Source organism: Anser cygnoides, chromosome 6, assembly GCF_040182565.1.
Source record: "Anser cygnoides isolate HZ-2024a breed goose chromosome 6, Taihu_goose_T2T_genome, whole genome shotgun sequence".
NCBI lineage: Eukaryota > Metazoa > Chordata > Aves > Anseriformes > Anatidae > Anser > Anser cygnoides.
This window is the reverse complement of record NC_089878.1, coordinates 27,614,976-27,634,493: the sequence shown is the minus strand read 5'-3', so window position 1 is coordinate 27,634,493 and position 19,518 is coordinate 27,614,976. Positions and strand designations below refer to the sequence as shown.

The following is a 19,518-nucleotide window of genomic DNA, read 5'->3' as shown; positions in this document are numbered from 1 at the left end:
ACAGATGTGTTTTTCAGGCCCTATAAGTGCTGGTGTGTACGCGGCGCATCTTGTGCCTAGTGTTGCTCTGATTTGTTGCTTGAATTTTGGAGCACCAAAGCTTGCATTGAAGTGGAGGGGACTCAGACCAAGTAAGACATACAGCTGTGCTACTGCAGTAGTTACAGTTCTGGCATAACAGAAGAGAGAGCGAGGGCTTTTGCTTTGGAGAGGAGAACCCGCTGAGAACCCGTGGGATCTTTTGATTTCAAAACCAAAGCATGGCAAGTAAACCTGATTGCTTTTTTCCTGGGTGCCATTACAAAAACTAATAGATGTAGGTAAGAACACATGGTGGAATAAAGCATTAGAGACACTGTTTCTTGAGATGTTAGAAGCAAGGAAAATTAATTTTGGTTGGCTGGGAGGTAAATGCTACCCAGGGCCTCAGGGACACATTTTGGATTGCTAGAATATGAAATGCATACTCCTGTCTTGGTGTGTGTGTGTGTGGTGTTATTTGCTTTGCTTAATTATTTATCTGTGTATTTATTTATTTATTTTGCCTTTCTGGAAGAGACAAAAACAGAGGTGGGGAGTGTTCTCAGTAGTCCCCATGCCTGTGTTTCAGCAGGACTTTGGCACACAGCCTCCTGATTCAGCTGGGGCAGGAGTCGTCTCCCCTGCCTGCAAGCCACCTAAACGTATGCTGAGCAAACTTAACCTTCTGGATGGTTGAGAAGTCAGAGGTGTTGCACAGCTGTGATGACGCTTGCACAGATATTTAGTGGAAGTTACCTGCTTGCTTCCATACTTGCGGGCTCTGGGAATTCTTGTATTCTGTAGACAACACCTTGAGGGCAACTGGGGATAGGTATGAATACCATCCATAGCAAGGAGCTGAAAATACATGCTCATTAGTACTGGAGAAAAAAGTATTTTCCAATTCGGGCATTTGGAGAATCAAATGGTATGATAAAATCCCATCATTTGGAGAATGAAATGGTATGATAAAATCCAATCATTCTGATTTCCCTGTTGGTTTTCGTCTTCTGATATGAAATATGTTCTGACGTCAGTCACGAGAGCTGCTGGCTGGGGAGTTAATGCTGCCCGGTGCCGCGGAGCACAGCACATCAGCGTACCTGTACAGCCTCTGCTTTGAGGATTTGTGGGGATATTGGCTGTACCCGTGGTGTGCTCTGGGAGGGAAAGCAAGACAGGCATCACAGGGAGACAATCCTGTTTGGAAGCATTATTTTCTTTATTTCATTCTCTTTTTCAAAATCATCCTTATTGTCTTCCATTCCCAATTCCTCAGCAGTTTCAGAACAGTTAATTAAAAGGTCATATTCACCTGTGGCTGGTGACCTAGATAGCTTCTGTTTCCAGTATCGAGACAAGCTAAAACTCCCTAGTGAGGATAAATGGGGAAAGTATTAGACCAAATTGGGTAAATGCAGTTTCTGTGGAACACAGGGAGAAGGAAAGCATATGTAGAAATCACATCTCCTGACAAGACTGCTCAGGCAAGACATTAGTCACAGGCTGGGAGTCAAATGGCTTCCTGAATAGCACCAGGGTAGAGCAGCTATCATCAAATGACACATCGCAATATGACACTTTGGGGCAAATTGCTTAATGCATATGCATTTCAGCTTAACTCTCTGTGAAATAAGGACAACACGGTGTTCAGTCGTCCCGAAAAGTAAATATGTGAGGAAGGTAATAAGTTCGGTAGACATTCACGTCACGGAATGATACATCAAGGCATGCTGTGCACTGAAGCTTACGCACAGCTACCAGTTCTTGACAAACATGCCATTTCATACTGGGATATCAGGAAGCATCTACTTACTCATCCTGGACTGGTTTCCCCAGTGTCCTGAACTGGAGGTATGGTCCCATTCGTGAGAAGCGCTCCTATTCTCTGATACTTTTCAGTGAGATTTCTGTACTCTGGCCACTCCGAACTTTCTGTACTTCTGACCACTCTGAATGTCAAATGAGCACTTGTCCATGCATGCCCTCATGTGCATATGTGGTGGAAAGCTAAATAGGCTATGTTACGTTACCCCTTAAACGTAAGGGTATTAAAATGTGAACTCCACAGTTAAAGTTGTAAAGCCAATTTCACTCATATAGTAATGTTCCCTCTATTTAATAAGGCAATTCGTTGATCTGCAGCAGCAAATTACACTTTTTGAGCATTTAAGTAATAGTTCCATTTGGCTTCCAGTTTATGAGGCAATTTAATATTTCCCTGGGCTCACTAGTGCTGACTGCACAGAACTTCTGGTGTTGGGCATTTATTCAGCATAGAAGCTTAAACAAAGTTATTGCTATTTTATGCACAATATGGGAACAACATTTCCTTTTAGAAATCTTCGCTTTGCCCAGCTACCAGCAGCACCATTGGAATATGCCCAATTCTGGAAAAAAAAATAATCCCATAAGAATGGATTCAACCAAGTGAGCTGCATTAAAGGAAGCCGACATCGGGAAAAGGCCGTGGTGCCAGGTTTCTAAAGCTGGCCTGACCTTCTCATCTCTTCAAAGGCAGCAAAGGACCCAATGTCTCCCCTGAATAATGAGGAAAACTCAAACATAGGAATTGAGTGCCTTAAGGAAAACTATTTCAGAAGGATCCATTTAACAAGAACTTATGTTCCCCAAATGAAGAAAATATATTTCTGACCCTTAATCTGTTTACCATTTATGTCAGCTTGTGTAATAAAAGATATTGCGGCTCTCTACAGACATTCCCTTATCTGTATCCTTAGGCCATGGCCATCAAGACCGTCAGTGCTGGAGTCCTTGCAGTGCTGGCACAAGTCCCCTGGCCCCATCCTTTGGCAACCATGGTCGTGCTGAAATCTACCAGGACACTGGAGCAGATTCCTGGAAGATAGAAGTATAACATAACATAATATTTTGTGTTCCAAATGGATCTTTTTTTTTTTTCTTTTTTCTTTTTCTCCAGCTAGAAGCCTGCCCCAGCATGGAAACATACATATGGTTATTCCACATTTCAGAACATTTTTGAGAAATTTCCTTTAGGTGGCAGCAGGAGTACAAGAATATTCAACCTCTTTCTTTGATACTCTGGGCTGCTCTGGTGGAGTGGCTGTGTGCTGAACATAAAGGCAGTTTTACAACCCTTTCACAGCCTCTTACACCTTGTTTTTTCCATCCTCATTATTAGAGCACCTTGCTGATGAGCAGAAGTCATGAATCAAGACCCCATCACCTGCCTGGCCAGTCCTTTGGGTCTCTACGCGTAACTGCTATGCGGGGACTATCTGGACACTTAACGGAATATGGAAATGATGCAGTCCCTGCCCAGGGGATCTCAGTCTGGACTTGGTATCACTTACACATAACATTACGATGGAGTGTGAAAGGCAAGGAGATGGGGAGGAGAATGCTCAAGATCACAGCATTGCTTGTTCACCTGTTTTACAAGTCAAAGCAAAACTATTAATAGTCTAAATACAATTGCAGTAGAGCTGCTAAACTTTGCAGAATTCCCTGTCTCTGAGCTGGTCTTACTGCTTGCTTATCTTCTGTGAAACCAAAGGGTATTTCTCTATTCCTCTCTCATCTTCAGACTCTTTCTTCCTTCAAGTCTTGTTTGCATTTCCCAGATGATGTGTCCATCACACTTCCTAGGAAATACTTTGAAGCTTATGGTCTTATCGAAAGACAAAGAGACCTACAAAGCCCTTTCCCTTTGGAAACTGGTATGCCTAAGGGTCTCTTGGGAAGGGGAAAGGGGATCTGGAAGCATTTGCCATCCAAGCTTCACAGCGTGCTGTTCAGGCACTTCTATCCAGATGGAAATGAGCCAGTAGCTCTCAGTAGTGCTGAGGGAGACCTGTCTCAGACCAGGCTGGCCTTGGGCTCATGGGAAGCAAGGCAAGGGTCGATCCACAGCTGTCATCTCTCCTTTATCATTAAGTAAGTGACTGATGTGGGGTCTAGCTGGGCTCCCATGGTTTGGGGCCTCGTATGCTGCCCTATAAGAGTCTGCTCTGCTTCAGACCCTTCTGCTTTCTGGACTTGCTGGCCTCTGATTCCTCATTTCTCAGTTTCTCAGTGCTACTTGAGAGAAGAAATCATGAAGAAAAGAGAGAAGAAATCATGATTTTTCTGTGTGTTGGGCTCCTGTCTCCTCAAAAGGGTCTTGGAGTGGCCTCATCTTTTGAAACAAACAAACAAACAAAACCACCACCACCACCACCACCAAAAAAAAACCAAGCAGATACACCTGATCTATACATTTGCAGTGACTCGCTGAAGCTGCTGGCTTGGTGGGATAGGTCCCAGCATCCTGGCGTTCTCTGTCATGCTGAAACCTCCTTCCATTCATCCTGTCAATGAACGACTACCATTGCCTCACACCCTCCTGGAGTCTGGCCATTTATCCAGCTTTTATGGTGAGTAAATAATATGCTCAGTTATATGTCTGGAAATAAGGTTCTGTACAAATTCCTCGGGCAATCAATATACAGAGTCATTTTATGTTAGAAATAGCTTGTTCCAAATGGCCGTATATATCTTTATTATACTGTAAATTCACACACTGTCACTGGAAGCCACATATGCCTTATTACCCAGCCTTGGTTGCGGAGCAAACTCCTTCCCCCCTTCCCTTTCCAAGATCCTTTCTTTCTTCTCTCATCCCTTTGGCTTAAGGCTTAGGAATTAATCTACCTCTCCAATGCACAGCAAAATCTTCTCCTTCCCTTCCTAGTTTTGTTCTTCCCCTTAAGACCCCACTTTGCAGCCCTCTCCCAGAAGAGAAAAAAAAGAGGCTTCAAATGTTCATGCCCAGTAGCCTTGCTACTTCAGCTGTGTTTTCTCTGTCAAAAGTTGCTTTTATGTCAAAAGCATTGAGAGCTGCCAGCCAGCACGGGCCTCATTCTGTTGGGTGCTGTACCCAGTGCACAAGGTGGCTTTAGCCTCAAATTATCAACAGTTTTACTAGAGGTCACCTGCATGCTCTCATCAAGGTCCCTCCAGGACTGGGGACTCACTTGAAAGGTTTGTGAAAGTTATGGGACTTGGGTTTTCGGATAAACTGTGGTTCTGGCCACATCAGAGAGTGCAAACTGCATTGGCACCGTGGATAGGGATGGGGGAGATGGGTGGTTACTGCCCCTAAGCTGGGCTGGCTTCTTCCCAGTCTTGTGCTTTGTCTAGAATATCACTGACGGTGGTGTAGGAGGAGGTTCTGGGTAGCTGTGTGTCTTCTCTGCGAGGAAAATATAAAAAATAGGTGAGAGGCGGAGCGTGGTGATATTTGGAGATGAAGAATGAAAGCCCCGGAACAGGTGACCCCTTAGAAACACTCCCGCTTCCTGAGATGGGAAAATGAAAGGTATTTACAGGGTTAAGGATATTGGCATTGGAGACAGCAAAATAAATAATAACATCTTGAAAAACAGGCCAGGAGCATGGCTGTGCCCTGGGAACAGCGTTGGCTTGGTCTGCATGTCTCGCTGTACACCACCTCAGAATGGGTCCCACCTTCAGCCTACAAATTACCTATGAATGGGCTGGAACGGGGCCCATGGGGCCGGGATCGAGAGGTTTCTCCTCATCCAGTGAGAGCTCCCCTTGGAATAAGCGTATTTCTCTCAGCCCTGCTTAGCGCGGAGGTGCCCACATCTTCAGCTGTGGAGACACCAAGCCGTGACCTCAGGCCAGGGCTCTCAGGGTGGACATTGCTGCCAGCCCCGCAGTCTGACAGAGCGGGGTAAGTGACGTTGCTCAGCGTGGTTATGTGGCATGCCTGGGGAGGCTGCCAGTAATAAAACACAGCCAGGAGAACCAACTGCAGCCCCCAGGGACAAGGCGTACATCGTGTGAGCATCACCTCCTCGTGCTGGACAGGGGGAAGAAACCCCGCCACAGCCCCCCGAGGGCCGGCGCTGCTTGTGTGGGGAGGCTGAGCGCGGCTGGAAAAGCCGATGTATAATCCTGCAAAATGAAGTCGCTGCTGGGGCAACGGGCAGTTCCTCTGCTGGTGCAAATCATCGCGACCCGAATGATTTCAGGGCCGGCCTTGGTACTGAGGATGTCGCAAAAAGTTCCTTCGAAGGAGTCTTTAGAGAAATGTTTCCCCTTTAGTCTCCTGGTAACTTGCCTGTGGTAATACATCTGCAGCGTGCTATCAGCGTGGAACTTGCTCAGAAGAAAAAGAGAGGAGGAGAGAGACTGCTGTTCATCTTATTGACTGCTTATTCACTTCTTTAAAAGTAATTAGGAGTTTAATCAGACTTTCTATGGATTTTTGGGAGAATCTGTAATTAAAATCTGCACAGTCCCCTTGTATTATATAGTCAACTTTCTCCCAGAGCTGCTCAAATATCTTTAATATTCTCACTTCACCTAATGGAAACTGTCAAGTACCCCAACATAAAGAGGAACAGCTAAGGGAACTGCTGCAACAGGCCGCCAAACCGCAGCCCCCAGCAGGTTTTTTGTTGTTGGGAGAGGTCTGATCGTCGATAACAGCCCAGGCTGTAGGTTAACAGGCCTGATTGACTCCGAGCTGCTTTTTCTCTAATGAATAGAGATGTTTCTTTTCATCAGCGTAAAGAGTGCAGCGTATGGAGAGGGGGAAGGGAAGGAGGAGAAAAAAAAAAAGCCCTCTCACTGCGTAGGGATGGAGCCAGTCTCTTGATAAGCTTTCAATTAAGAGCAGATTAAAATTAGGTTTATCTTCTCCTGAAAATGGCAATGACGTTAATATAATAATACAATGTAATAACTTAATAGCCCGGTTGGAAGTGACTCATCCGCAGTGGAAAGATCGCAGTCCCGCTGCCTCCTCCTGGGGAGGTTCGGTCTGCCCGTCCCCGCGGCTGTGGGCACCCTCGGCCTGGAGGCCTCGGCTCCCTGCCCGGTCCTCCAGGCATCAGGAGGCGAGAGCTGGGCTGACTCTGGGGACAGGAGGGCGGCCCCGAGGAACAGGGACAACCTGAGCTACAGCTACGAGAGAGGATTTTGTTCCTGCAAACTGCCCCCAAAGTACCTGTCCCCTCACCCCCCGAGGGCCCAAGGCTTTCAGGGGTGTCCGGGCAGTCGATGCCTGGCCAGCTGGTTAGGAGGTGTACCTTGAAGCTTTGCAGTCCCAGGCCATCGCTCCAGATCTGCTCCGCACCAATTCCACCTTGGCACCGGGGTGCTTCCCCCCTGCCTTGCTGTGTGCCACTGGCTTTTCCCTATTTCCAAACCCAGCTTGGTCCTGGAGGAACACTTCTCCCACATGGCGCGCAGAGGCCTAAGCAGAGCGCAAGGCTACATTTTTCTAGCTACTGTATGAGTGCACGGCTCCTATCCCCAAGCAGTCCGGTACCAGTAGGAAGACTGAGAAGGGGCATTGTGGGTGCAGAAGGGTGTGATGGATCTGTGCAGAAAAAAAACTACCAAGGCTCAGCAGAGTCCTGCAACACCTGGACCTCGCTGCTTACTCTATCCCATCACTCCACCAGGAAAGGGATGAGGACCTTTGGCAGAGCTCTGAGGTGTAACAGCCGGTGTCTGGCATTGCTAGGAAAAGATGCAGGAATCAAGTGCCCACGCTGGTTCTTCCCCACTTCTCAGTCCAGCCCATCACATGCATTCAGAACTATGAAATCTGCTGGCCTCGGTGGGGTTTTATCCATCTCCTCTGTTCAGGTAAAGGAAATAGATTTCCTCTGCCACAGGAGTGTGTTAGTGAAAGCTGCTCTGTGCAGTGTTTACTGCCCTGAGCTCAGCTGTTGACCCCTGCAATTAACCCAAACTGTCACCCAGCAAGAGCCTGATGGAACTGGTGGTGTGGGAGACTGCAGCCACTCATTCAGCTGATGCCTGGATGAGGCTGGGTGATCTCAGACATGCCCTTCGGTTTCAGGAACAAAGCTGATAAGTCCGCTCCTGCAGTCCCAACAAGGTAGCATTTCCTTCCACTTTCTGAAAAGAGATTACATCAATTTATTTATGTCTGGGAAAAACACATCAGAAATACTTCTAAATTTTTTAAATAAACCCCTACTTCAAATCATAGCGGTCCACTCTGCTCCTAATAGTGCTTTAAAAGCAGGATGCATGTCTGGTTTCCAGGTGCTGAAACCTGTAATCTCACTGCATATTTCAGCCTGCTCCTGCAACAGGCTCCAAGTTCCCTGCTTATAAAGCTGTGAGGTTTTATATAAAAACCCTGCGAGGGCTATCAGCATCTCAAGGGCTTGATTGCCAGAGCAAAACCTTTATAGGTACCTCTTCTATTAAGGGCCCAGTAGCTGGAATCATCCATAATGCTTACCAGCTGTTTGATACCACTGCATTGCTGGTTGGCCTGCCTGGAGAATTTTACAATTAAGACCAATCTGTTACATTTCTTGCTGGTCAGTGCTCTGGTGTGAGATGAGAAACAATGCCTGCTGCTATCTCGGAGGGCCGCTCGTATTTGCTGTTCTCTGTGCACCCTGTGGTATGGCTGATATCTCCCCATCCTTGGAAGAGGTGCCTGGTGTGTGATGCTAATACCATACCAGGTACTTAGCTCCACCAGGAAGCTGAGATGATCAGCCCCAGAGGGAGAGACAGGAGGGAGCTTCCAATGCAAGGTGATTTGCGGTGTCTTTAGTTGTTTCTTGATTGGGCTCTGCCAGTGGCCCTCTGGATCAAGGAGATCTGATTTGGCTGCGAGTGATTTGCTTGTCCTGTTCCGTGAGCTGATCAACACTGCAGACTGTAAGTCATGATGGGGAAAGGTGTTTGTCTCGGTGCCCTACACAGTGTTTTGTGAAGGAGGGTATAAAAGGTTTCTGTCCCCTTGGCATGATGGCTGCTCTCTTGGTCCAGAACCTGGGTATTGAGTTTTACACATAAGACGTAACTGGATTGAATGGGTTGTCTTCTTGGACAGAGCACTCAAGGCCTCTAAATAATCAAGTGTAACAACATAGTAATTTTCAGCTGAGAATTTCAGAGTACTTGAATGAGTTACTGTGCTTTCGTGTGCTGGCCACTCTATTATGTGCTGGAGATTTCCTGTGCTTCAGCGTGTCAGTGGCTTTCTTGTGCCCTTGCATTTATTTAGCTGAAAACAATGAATTAAACCAGCTTTCCAGTAAGACAAGCACTTACCTGTTCCCAAACACAAAACCCTTCAGATCAGTATTTACTTTGACCTCTAATCTGGGTTTAGCCCTTTACCTTTTGGGTTGAGTGACTTGCTGTGACGGACTGTGGGATGGGGCTGGTCAAGTCCAGTGCAGGTGCAGGGTGGACAAGCTTGGCGGTAGAAAAAAAGTGAAAAATAAACAGAAGCAACTGAGGTAACATGGAAATACCAGCCTGGGGAGGGAAAAAAAAAACCAAAACAACAACAACAAAAAAAACAGATTTCTTGCCATCGTCATTATGGGCCGTGTTTTTTCCATCTGTAAAAAGAGTGTGCAGGACTCCCTTGGTCTTAAAACTCTAGCTATAATTCAGCAATGCCTCTAATGTGTGAAGTCTTCCAATGGAGAGTGACAGCACAGCAATGATAGCACCACGACTCTAACACAGTCCCTCATGGCTTTCCCTTTTGCACTCCTGAATGTGTGGCTGGGGAGTTAGAGTGGGAAAAGAAAGGTCTTGAAAGCAATTAAACTGGGAATTGGTTAGGTTTCATGTAATAGCCATGGGGAGGAGAAAGAGGGGGAAATGGAGAAGTACCATGTAGCATGAATTGAGGAAGGCAATAAACTGAGGGGTTGGAAGTGACCCGCCCTTAACAAAACTGCTGAGCCAGGGGGTCTGAGGTGGAAAGGGCATTGCATGAACTGCATGAATCAGTGGCATCAGCTGAGGCAGCAGGAGTCCATCTGTCCGTCCTGCACTGGTCAAGGGGCTAAATTCACTTATTCTGCTCTGGTTTGATTTTGAATGTCCCTTGGTGCTTGTCTGGGACCTGGAAAAAGCATCCCCTGCTTTGTGTGAGGTGATGCCCGCGAGATTGCTTTTCACCACACGTCACTGATGGTGACCTGGTTTCTCTATACAGCAAGTCCTGGTGGCTTCTTTGCAAAAGGAGGGCAGCCATAGGACTCTGGTCATCCCTGGGCTTATGTTGGACCTCATCTGCGCTCCGGAGCCTGTCCCTGCAGTGGATGTGTGCCCATTGGAGGGGCTGCCTGTGTCAGGAGGGGATCAGGAGGCTTTGTGGCTGATATTCAAGCCTAAGCTTTGCAGCCCCTGTAGTAGCCTGAACAGTTTTCTCCCTCAATTGTTTGAGGATATTGAAGGCAGCAGTTTCTTGTTTGGATTTGCTCTGCTTTCAGGTACCGGTGTGGCCCCGCACACACGCCCCATGGTAGTAGGATGGGTGAGTGCCTGCTCAGCCACATTTCTCCTAGATAGCCACCAGCAGAACAACTGCGTGGGTTTGTCAATGCTGGCAGGGAAAAAGAAAAATCCACATGGGGTACTTTGCAAACAGGAGCCTGATTTTTATTGTTGCAATGATATGGGCTGTTTTGTTTGAGCTTTGGCCTGTATTATTTTGGCCTGTTTCTGAAGCGCTTGTTTTTTAATATTTTTCTGTTGACTGAGACAGGAGGCTACTGGTAAAATTACAAGAGAGAAACTTAAACGTTGCACTCTACAGAAAAATGAGACATTCATGTTATGCATCATAAATAGGGAAACTTAGCCTTTGACAGCAAGAACAAGCTCAGCTGATTGTGGGTGTTTCTGAGGATGCTTTTGAGCTTTGCCCACTTACAACAGCGTAGCCAGGACTGGATTTCCTGCATGCATGTGTGAAAGCTCCTTGTCTTTGATCCTGAGCAGCCAGGGCTAGCCAGCATTGATAACCGTGCTTACTGTTGTTGCGGAAAAAAGGTAATTGCCCTTCTGGCAGCGATGAAGGTGTGATTTGTAAATTGAGATCTCGGAGCAGTTCCGTGGCTGCAGAGATAGCGCGGGTGTGACAGAAGCGCGGCAGAGTTGGGTTACGTACGTGTTGGTGTGAGGGAGCACAAGAGCTCCATCAAAACACAGGCCGTGCTTGCCAGAGTGACTGCCCTGGATGAGACCCTGCAGAAAGCCAGTACCGTGCAAAATGCTCATGAACCATAATTCCCAGCCCTGGTTGTTGAGGGGAAGTTCTCCAGATTATATGGGATTTCAGCGAAAGGCTCCAGGCTGCTTCTTCCTAAGGCATTATGGAACAACGTGCCAAAGAGCTTCATTCAGCACGTTTCAAACATGCAATGTCTTTAAGAAAAGAGTATTACATTGTTCATGTTGTAGATACTGAGATGGCTACTGCAGCCTGTTGCTCGGGTCCTAGCTCTTTTCCTCTGAATGGATGTCATTGCTTGTGGCACAGAGTGTTGCTCTTTCAAAGGATCTCCATTCACCTGGCACGTTTTTTTCCCTAGAAGAGGGAGGAAGCTCCACCAGGATCCTTCCCTTCTCTCCGAGGCCCCGGTGAGGACCAGCTCGGAGCCTGTGCCTTGTTCCGCGTCGGTCACCTCAGCGGTCGGGGAGCTGCTGGAACAGGCTGGGAACAGGCCGTGCTGGTGCCAGCGGCGTGACACAAAAAGGCAGTCACAAAGAACCAAGCTCTGAAACACCCTGAGCAAAAAAAGTGTCGGCAGCTCGAATTGGGGTCAGTTGTGCCATGGAGAGAAGTGGGCCAGGCTGGACCTCCGCCTCTGCCTGGCTGGGGGAAGGGGCCTCCAAGGCCATCCTGCTCCCACTGGTCATCTCTGGAAAACTGGGCTCTGGCAGGAGGCTGCAACCTTGCTGCAGAGCAGGGTCTGGTCACCCTGGTCTTCTTCAGGCCTCATGCGGGTGTTCAGAGAAGCATCCTCCCAGCCACAGAGCTTGGCTTTTTGAGGCTGCTGTAGGGAAACAGATGCTGCTCATGGACCAGCGGTTGATGCAGCCTCCTGACTGCCTGTGATGCCCTGAGTCTTGGACAAGTTGCCACTTTTCTCCGTGCCTCAGTTTCCCCTTTTTATAGTAACACTGGTCTACAAAGGGGAAGGAGTGAGGTGAGGAATGATATCTCTGTAATTATGTCTGTCTCTGCCTGGCAGGCTGCTGTCTCCAGAGAGTGGAAGGCAGTTGGTTTGGAGACTAACGCACGAGGATCCATTCCTTTGGCATTAAACTCTGCTTGTCCACATGATGACACCACTTTGTGCCATTTCCTTAAAACAAAATGGCAGATCCAACCAGGTCCAAGAAGCAACAAGCTTAGCTTCGTACCAGCCAGTCTGTGGTCCCCATATGACGGTGTCATGCCTCTGGTTAAAGGAATCTCATCGAGCCATAAGGGTCCACCACAGCAAGACATGTAAAACATCAGCCTTTTCACTGGCTGTACTTGCTTTGCAAACCAGCTTTGAGGGAAGAAGTTAAGATTTTTAAGGCTGTACTGAGTGGGAGCAAAGCCTGCTCCTGCCTAGCAGGCATTTAAGAGCAGCTGAGCTGCTGAAGGACTTTGCGAGCAGAGTCCCTCTGCAGTACAACGGGTTGAGCCACCAGTGCTACCTGCTCTGAAGGCGTGAGCTGCAGCCCTGAGGACAAGTGGGATGTAGTGTTGCTGTTCTCCATGCTGGAGTGGTTAGTGAGTGCAGATACCAGCTGGATGTGTGTTCAGGGTTATTACAAGTGCAGTCCCCAAATGTCTCCTGAAACCCTGTGGCTGCTTTGCAGTGGATGAAAGAGGAGAGCAGGGACACGCGTGCTATTTCATGGGTCAAAGTGGGGAGAACAAATTAAAGTGCCTATTTTAGTGCTGTCAGACATCTGTGCTCTTCTCAGGGCAGCTCCTGAGAAGTCACCTACCCGTGCCTGATGGAGGGGAGAGCATCTGGCTAACAGCAGCTGATACCCCAGAAATGGATGGGCTGCCTAATGCTAAGGAAGTATTTGGCTGACAGCTTGGCAGAGACCACTAGGCAGATGTGAGCTCCAAACCTCCCCACTAAGTAGTGCCTTCATGGCACTATCATGTGCCAGGTCAGAAGGGGCTGTGACTTTTGGAACAGGGCTTTTTAGGGCTTAGCAGCAGTGGGTGTCAAGTGTCCAGCAGGATCTGTTCCACCAGTGGTTTTTACTCTGAGTTACCCTCAGCAGAGTGAACCCAAGGAACTGGGTTGCAGGAATACTCTTCAACTGCTTCCCCATGAAGGCAGGCAGCTATTCAAAGAGGCTGTAGTGTTTTTTAAGTGGTACAAACATAGCATGTATATCATGATATTGTTAAACGTTGGGGTACTCTGGAAATACCTGGCATTCTTATTCTCCTGTTAGTGAAATGAAGTTTAGGAAGTTTAAGTGACAAGAATCCCAACAGATTTCTACGTGAGGAGAAAATGGAAAGGTGGGTGTTTGGTCATGCTTTGCCAGAGGCATAAGAAGTGACAGTTGTTCATTACTCCACTTGTCCTTCATTTCTAACATAGTTTTCATAATGGAAACAGAGTTTGAAATTAAAGAAAATGTCACTTCAGTGTTAATAGATCACAGCAAAGCCACTCAGAGGATGTAATCCCTCCCTACTCATGTACATAGATGCTGAGTGTGTTTAACTGCTTCAGTGCCCAGAATACTGTAGGGGGATTGTCAGTGCTGTCTTTTAACCCTTGTTTGTAGTGTTTCATTGCTCACATGAGAGGATTCAATTAAATTAAACCTCAACAAATCTAGGGTGTAGTTTCACTTAGTTGTTGTTTAGGACTTATACTTTGGAGCTAATTCAGCCTGTGATATACATATTTTTGGGTGCTCCGGGTCAATTCCTATGTGGTCCAGAGCTAAGAAAAGTTACTCTTGTCAGGAGGTTTGAGTTTGCCAAGCAGTGTCTGTCTGTCTCCTGAAAAGTTCGTATGGATAGAGTCAATAAAGAATTGCAAAAGATTGTTCTTCTCCAGGTGAAAACTTGGCCCAAAGATTAAGTGATTTGCTGGCCCTCAGAAAATGTAAAGCAGAGACAGAGGATGAACCCAAGTCACCTGGCAACCCATTTGATCCTCACTTAACCAAACTGCCTGCCCTGTGGGGAACTCAGTAAGAAACATGGGTAATGAACCTGCCCAGGTGCTTGGAAGAATGACTCCACTGCTATACAGCAGGTAATCCTTTAGATTTAAGAAATAGCATAACTTGTAAGGAGGAAGTTTACAAAATATGTCATCTGAAGCCATTGCCATGTTTAATGCATTTGGTGCCAATGATTTGCTTTCCCTTGCTATGCTGTTTACAGAGCAGCTGGTGCAGAGCTGTTGAGCTTGCTATTGAAGATGAAAGGCTGGTTGTTTTTCAAAGCTCTTTGTGCTTCTTTACTCCTAACTGGAGCTGTCAGTGCAGATGCTTTTTATTTCCTTTATTACTGGAGGTCTGAAGTCCCTTCTGTAAAGATTTTCCCAATTCAAAGGAAGATTTCTTTTGCATTTGGTCCCAAAAGACCTGGAGTGTCTTTGCTCTTTTGTTTGGACTGAAGACTCCACAGGCAACGCCAGTGCCTTCAAAGGAGTGCTGAAAACCTTTAACCCCACACAGCCAATGTCCCATCTGAAGTCCTCCCGATGAAGGCTTAAGAAATTCATTCTGTCCTGATCATTTCTGTCTGTGGCTGAGGAATGAGAACACCCCTCTTGATGGACTGCAAGTTTTCTGGTGATTATTAATTGTGTTTACAATAGCAAATAAAGGATGTGGCTTCTTCCCCCAAAACAGCCACAGAGAGAAAATGTTAGGTGCTGTACAAACCTCCACAAAGACATACTTACTGAAGTTGGTTTAAAAGCCAAGTAATCAAGACAGGAGAATCTTCTTTGTTTCAAAGCTGAGGAACTTAAGCTATGGGAGGTCAAGTAATTTACCCAAGATCATGAAAGGATGATGAGACACAGCTGAGAATGGAAATCAAGGTACTGCTTTGATACTTAACCTAATTTTCCTGTTGCATGCTATTTCTCATGCACTGAAGTAGGCTGAATTACAGGATTTTCTCTCTTTCATATAGTCTGTCAGTTGGTGGTTCTGTTACTTTGGTGGAGAAGCTGTCTTAGACATCTGTATGATCAGTCATTAAATCTGCACGACTTTTTTTTTTTTTTAAATGTTCTAGTAAGTGTGTTTCTCTCAGAGCAGACATAGTTGGTCCTTCAAAGCAGTCTGAAGGGCAGTGCTTGTGATGCCCGTTTGAAGCACGTGGCTTTCCCACCCAGCCTGCACCAGCAGCAGTATCTGTCAGTCAAATGCTCCTAAATGGGTACATCACCCAACTGGAGAGCAGTCTAGGCAAATCTCATAACAAAGCTGTAATGAAAAGAAATGGATCCTGAGTGTTCTCCAAAGCTCTCCCCACCAGCGCATTCACTTCTAACTGATGAAATGCTCTTCAGATAAAAGTGCTTTCTGTAAAGGATTCGGAAAAGCCATTCCAATTGGTTGCAGGTTACCCTGCAGTCCCACTGCCAACACACCCCCCCCTTGCTGACCACATGGTATAATGCTGGCAGGGAGCTGGAGCTGAGCTGCTTGTGAGTTTTATGGGGCTGAAAAAACAGTAGCCCAGCCACTCTTGTCTTAGCTGAATCAGAGATTAACAGTCCCAAACTCACAGCATAAACTAATGGCTGGTGTGGGTTTGCTCTCATGCTGAGCAGTCTGAGCACTGAGCAAAAGTTGAATCGATACCGAGCATGCTGAAACCAGAAGAGGAATGCCTCTAGATACATTTCCAGTCTTAATGTTCTCTGCTTATCAAAAAGTGATGACACCTGGATACTGGGAAATCCAAGCAGGTATTTGCTCATTAACGTCAAATGTTTTCTTCCTGCCCCCTTTCTGGTACTGTTTACATAGCAAACCATGTGCAGAATACACAGAAACTTCTTCCTCCTGTGCATCCACACGAGCTGCTACTTTGCTGTTAGTGATTACCCATTAAAGAACTGAGATTAGAAATACGTGAGCAAGGGGTTGGGCAATGTGGCTACTGAAGAAAACTGACCTGCAGCTCAAGTATCATCAGGTCATGAGAGAGCTGTGTAAAGAGAAATCAAAATGGATGTGGCTACCATTGAAGGTGACTGCATTTTAGTAGGGAGTGTAGTTCTTTCTCTCTTTTATATTTGGCCAAATTGCACTATATCAGTACAGAAATCAGTTGCCAAGCCTGAAGGACTAGCTCCAGTTACACCAGAAGTCTGTACGGAGCTGGAAACAAAATGTGAGTCTTTTAAGTACTGGAGCATTGCCCTCCTTGCTTTGCTGTCTCAAACACTTCGCTTTCTCTACCTGATTCTGTTATCAGCTTAGCTCATTTCTACTTTAAAAAGGTTTTGTTGATTTTTTTTCTTATTTATTTTGTAAATGTTAACCTCTTCAAAAAAATATCCCAAGTGCATTAAATATGTCATCTCTCGCTGCAGAACCTGTTTGGCTTAATAATTAACAGACTGATCACCACTGGCAACAGGCATAAAAGTCAAGACTGTACATAACTGTTCTCTATACTAATGCAATAAAAGTGGCTCTGCTTTTACAATGGTAATTTTAGCAGCAATCTAAATCAACACCCTGTTGATGATAAGACAAATCTTCCTTTAAACAGAAAGGCAGTGCAAGTGAGCTAGTTAGTATTATGAGCACATTATTGTCTTTACTTTCTGCAATCAGCTTTTATTCATGCTTTTACAATAGGTGTAAATTTTTATATCTCCTTAGGCAAGCAGAAGAATGAACTGAATTTCTAGAAAATTACTTAAAATAGGCAGTGGTGTTAAGAAACAGTCAATCCCATACATTGTGTTAAAGGTCAGTGGATTGGAGTGCTGAGTTCTGCAAATGGGCAGCCCTGCTATGCTGGGGCTGGCAGTCAGGCAGCTGAAAAAGAAAGGCTTGACTAGGGTGGTGTTTGAAGTGTAGCAGGGTGTTTTCCGTATGGATGTGTGCTGGGGACTTGGGGAGGGGAGAGACAGAATGGTGGGGAAGAATTTCTGTGGTGCAAGGCACTGCGGCTGCGTATGTGGAGTAACCTTTCTGTAATGCAGTGACAAACATACTGTGCAGAGAGAAGAGCAACTCTGGTAAGCTCTGGGTTAAGTAGTACCAGAAATCATAGTGTTGCTTTAAAAAGTTGAAAGAAATCACCAAGATCTTGCTGTGGTACACCTACAAGAGCGCTGGTGGCACAGAAAAGCTTGTTGCTCCAGATGACTCTGTTCCTGACCTGCACTGGCTCAGACGAGCAACGTGGTAGCAGCTCACACTTAAACAGCTTTCAAAGGTGGAGCTTTTGGTTTTCCTGTTTTCTAGGTCAGGCCAAAGGAGCCCAGGTCAGTCACAGGATGCCCTGTGTGCCTCTTCTGGAAACAATAGTTTGGTTTTGTGCTTGTGGTTGATCTGGGGACCACCACTTCACTTGTGTCAGGAGTGCAGTTCCTGTTGGCTCCCAGGAGAACCCGTTTAGCAGAACAGCTAAAGAGACATAGTAATGAACCTTTCTGCTCCTCAAATGGCTGAATAGTCCCCTTCCAAAACCAGACCACCCGTGAATCACTTTGGATGCTATGTGCAGTGTGTTGCTCCCACCTGACGGGACAGCTGTTCTGTGTGCCTGGCTGGGTGGTGGGAAATGCTGGGAGCTGCGGTCCTGAGCTGACCTGTCTCCAATAGGAACCACTGTCCTGTGTTTTCCCTTCTGTGATCTTTCAAATCACCTTCCTTTCCACCTCTGGTCTTTCTCCCTTTCTTTTTTTTTTTTTTTTTTTTTTTTAATGAGTAACTGGTTGAGAAAAAGTCATTTGAGGTTGACTGGTCCTTGGCCTGAAGGGCTATGCCAGTATGTCAAGAGATGGCTATGCGATGATATCTCGATGTCTCAGACAATTTGTATGTCAAGTATTGCATGTTTGCCAGCCTGGCAGATTCCTCTTCAACAGTTGTTAGTAGTTTAAGTTCAGACCCTAGGCAGGAAGAACCTCCTCTGCAGCCAGTGGGGATGGGCTGAGGCATGTCCTGGTTCCTCACGCCTGCTCCAGTTTGCAGAACAACCCATTGCCATGGACAGGAGCAGGCTGCACCTTCCTAAGTTGCTTAGTCAATTTGGCTCACTTAGCAATGGTAGGATGGGTATAGGAGCATGGCTTGCTTTGTCCTAGAGAGATGTGTCTCCAGGGACTCTCTAGTCTTCTGTCTGCAGATACTGATGGATGGGGCTGGCTCTGATACCTGCTTGCGTTCTCCTTAGGGACTCAGGTGCAATCAGTAGCTCATTTGAGGTGGGCTGCCGGAGAGCTGCTGGATGGCAGTGCAATTGTATTTTGATACCGGGGGAAAATCCAATGCTGATTACCTCTGTCAAGGCTAGAACGGGTGTGGAGACTTCCTCAGCTGATGGAAAGGAGCAGGGATGGAGGGTCTGTGATCCGTGGCCTTCCACATGTTGAAGAACAGAGGCAAACCCACCCAAATCAGCTGACAGTGGCCCATCACAATGGTTCTGGAGTGCCTTCGTGGACAAGCACTCTCCAAGTGCACGCTGGAAACAGAAGTTTCAATGAAGTGAACTTCTGTTGTGTGCCCTGAAGCCAAAGAACATTTATTTCAGGAAAATCCCCGAGCTAGCAGTGATCTTTCATATCCTCTCCTTTTTTTTTGAGGCACGTGGTCAGCTCTGGCGCTCTCTGTGAGCCGACCCTTTGTCTTGGTTTTGGCTTTGTGTTTCTGTCTTGCCTTGGTTCATTGCATGTCAAATTACCTTCATCCTGGTTGCCTGCCAGGATGGGGCATGGGCCAAAAATACAGCAGAGCAGGAGCTACCACGTGCGTGGCCTGCTTTCACTGGCCAGATACAGCTGCACAGTCCAAGCCTGTGGTCCCAAAGCTCTTTGCTTGGCCTGGAAGCAGGCAGGGAGCCTCTTGCCTTCAATGACTCTTTTGACTAAGAAAGCACTTTGTGACCCGTCCCGCAGCAAGGCGGGTAAGTGGTGCAGACCTGCTGCTCTCCAGGCCATCTGTCCAGCCTCTGCTGGAGGAGAGGAACTGCTCGCTGGGCGCTCTAAGCTGTGTTTGGCTATCCTGCCATTTGGGCAGACCTGCTGCCCTTTTTCTGGCTTGCACATCAATATCAACTGCCTCAGGCAACTACCCAACGCATCTTTCATAGTTTTGCAAAGCAGGCACAGCTTTCCTTGGCGTGGCCAACATCATCTGTTCTGCATGAATGGGGCTGACCCAGCATCTGGCACATCTCCACCCTGAGCGAGGGGCTGAGTACTCCAGCAGCATGACCATGGAGTAGGATTTAGTCACTGTAAGCTGTGGCTCTGCCCTGACACGGTTGCTTTTGAGCTAGACCGAGTCAGACTTATTCACCATTTGAGTGCATCTGGATCCACAGTGTCTGACAGTCATGGTGTCACATAAGACAATTTTTGACTCCTTGTAGCTTCAGTTTCAGTGGTGGCTGCTCCCTAGGCGGAGACGTTTTCTCTGGCAGCCTGCACACAGCTGAGCTACCTCTGA

At 46.8% G+C, this 19,518-nt stretch overlaps 1 protein-coding gene across 3 annotated transcripts in view; it reads left to right on the top strand.

Moving 5' to 3' along the window:
• Nucleotides 1-4,144: 4,144 nt before the first annotated feature.
• Nucleotides 4,145-19,518, top strand: part of SLC15A2 (solute carrier family 15 member 2) — a 78,459-nt gene continuing 63,085 nt past the window's right edge. Inside the window, exon 1 of one of the 3 annotated variants that reach the window (XM_066999199.1) lies at nt 4,145-4,418. In XM_066999199.1, coding sequence (XP_066855300.1) covers nt 4,328-4,418 — 91 coding nt within the window. In that variant the 5' untranslated portion in view covers nt 4,145-4,327. The remainder of the gene's footprint in view (nt 4,419-19,518) is intronic. The other 2 variants (XM_066999200.1, XM_066999198.1) reach the window with 2 other exon arrangements.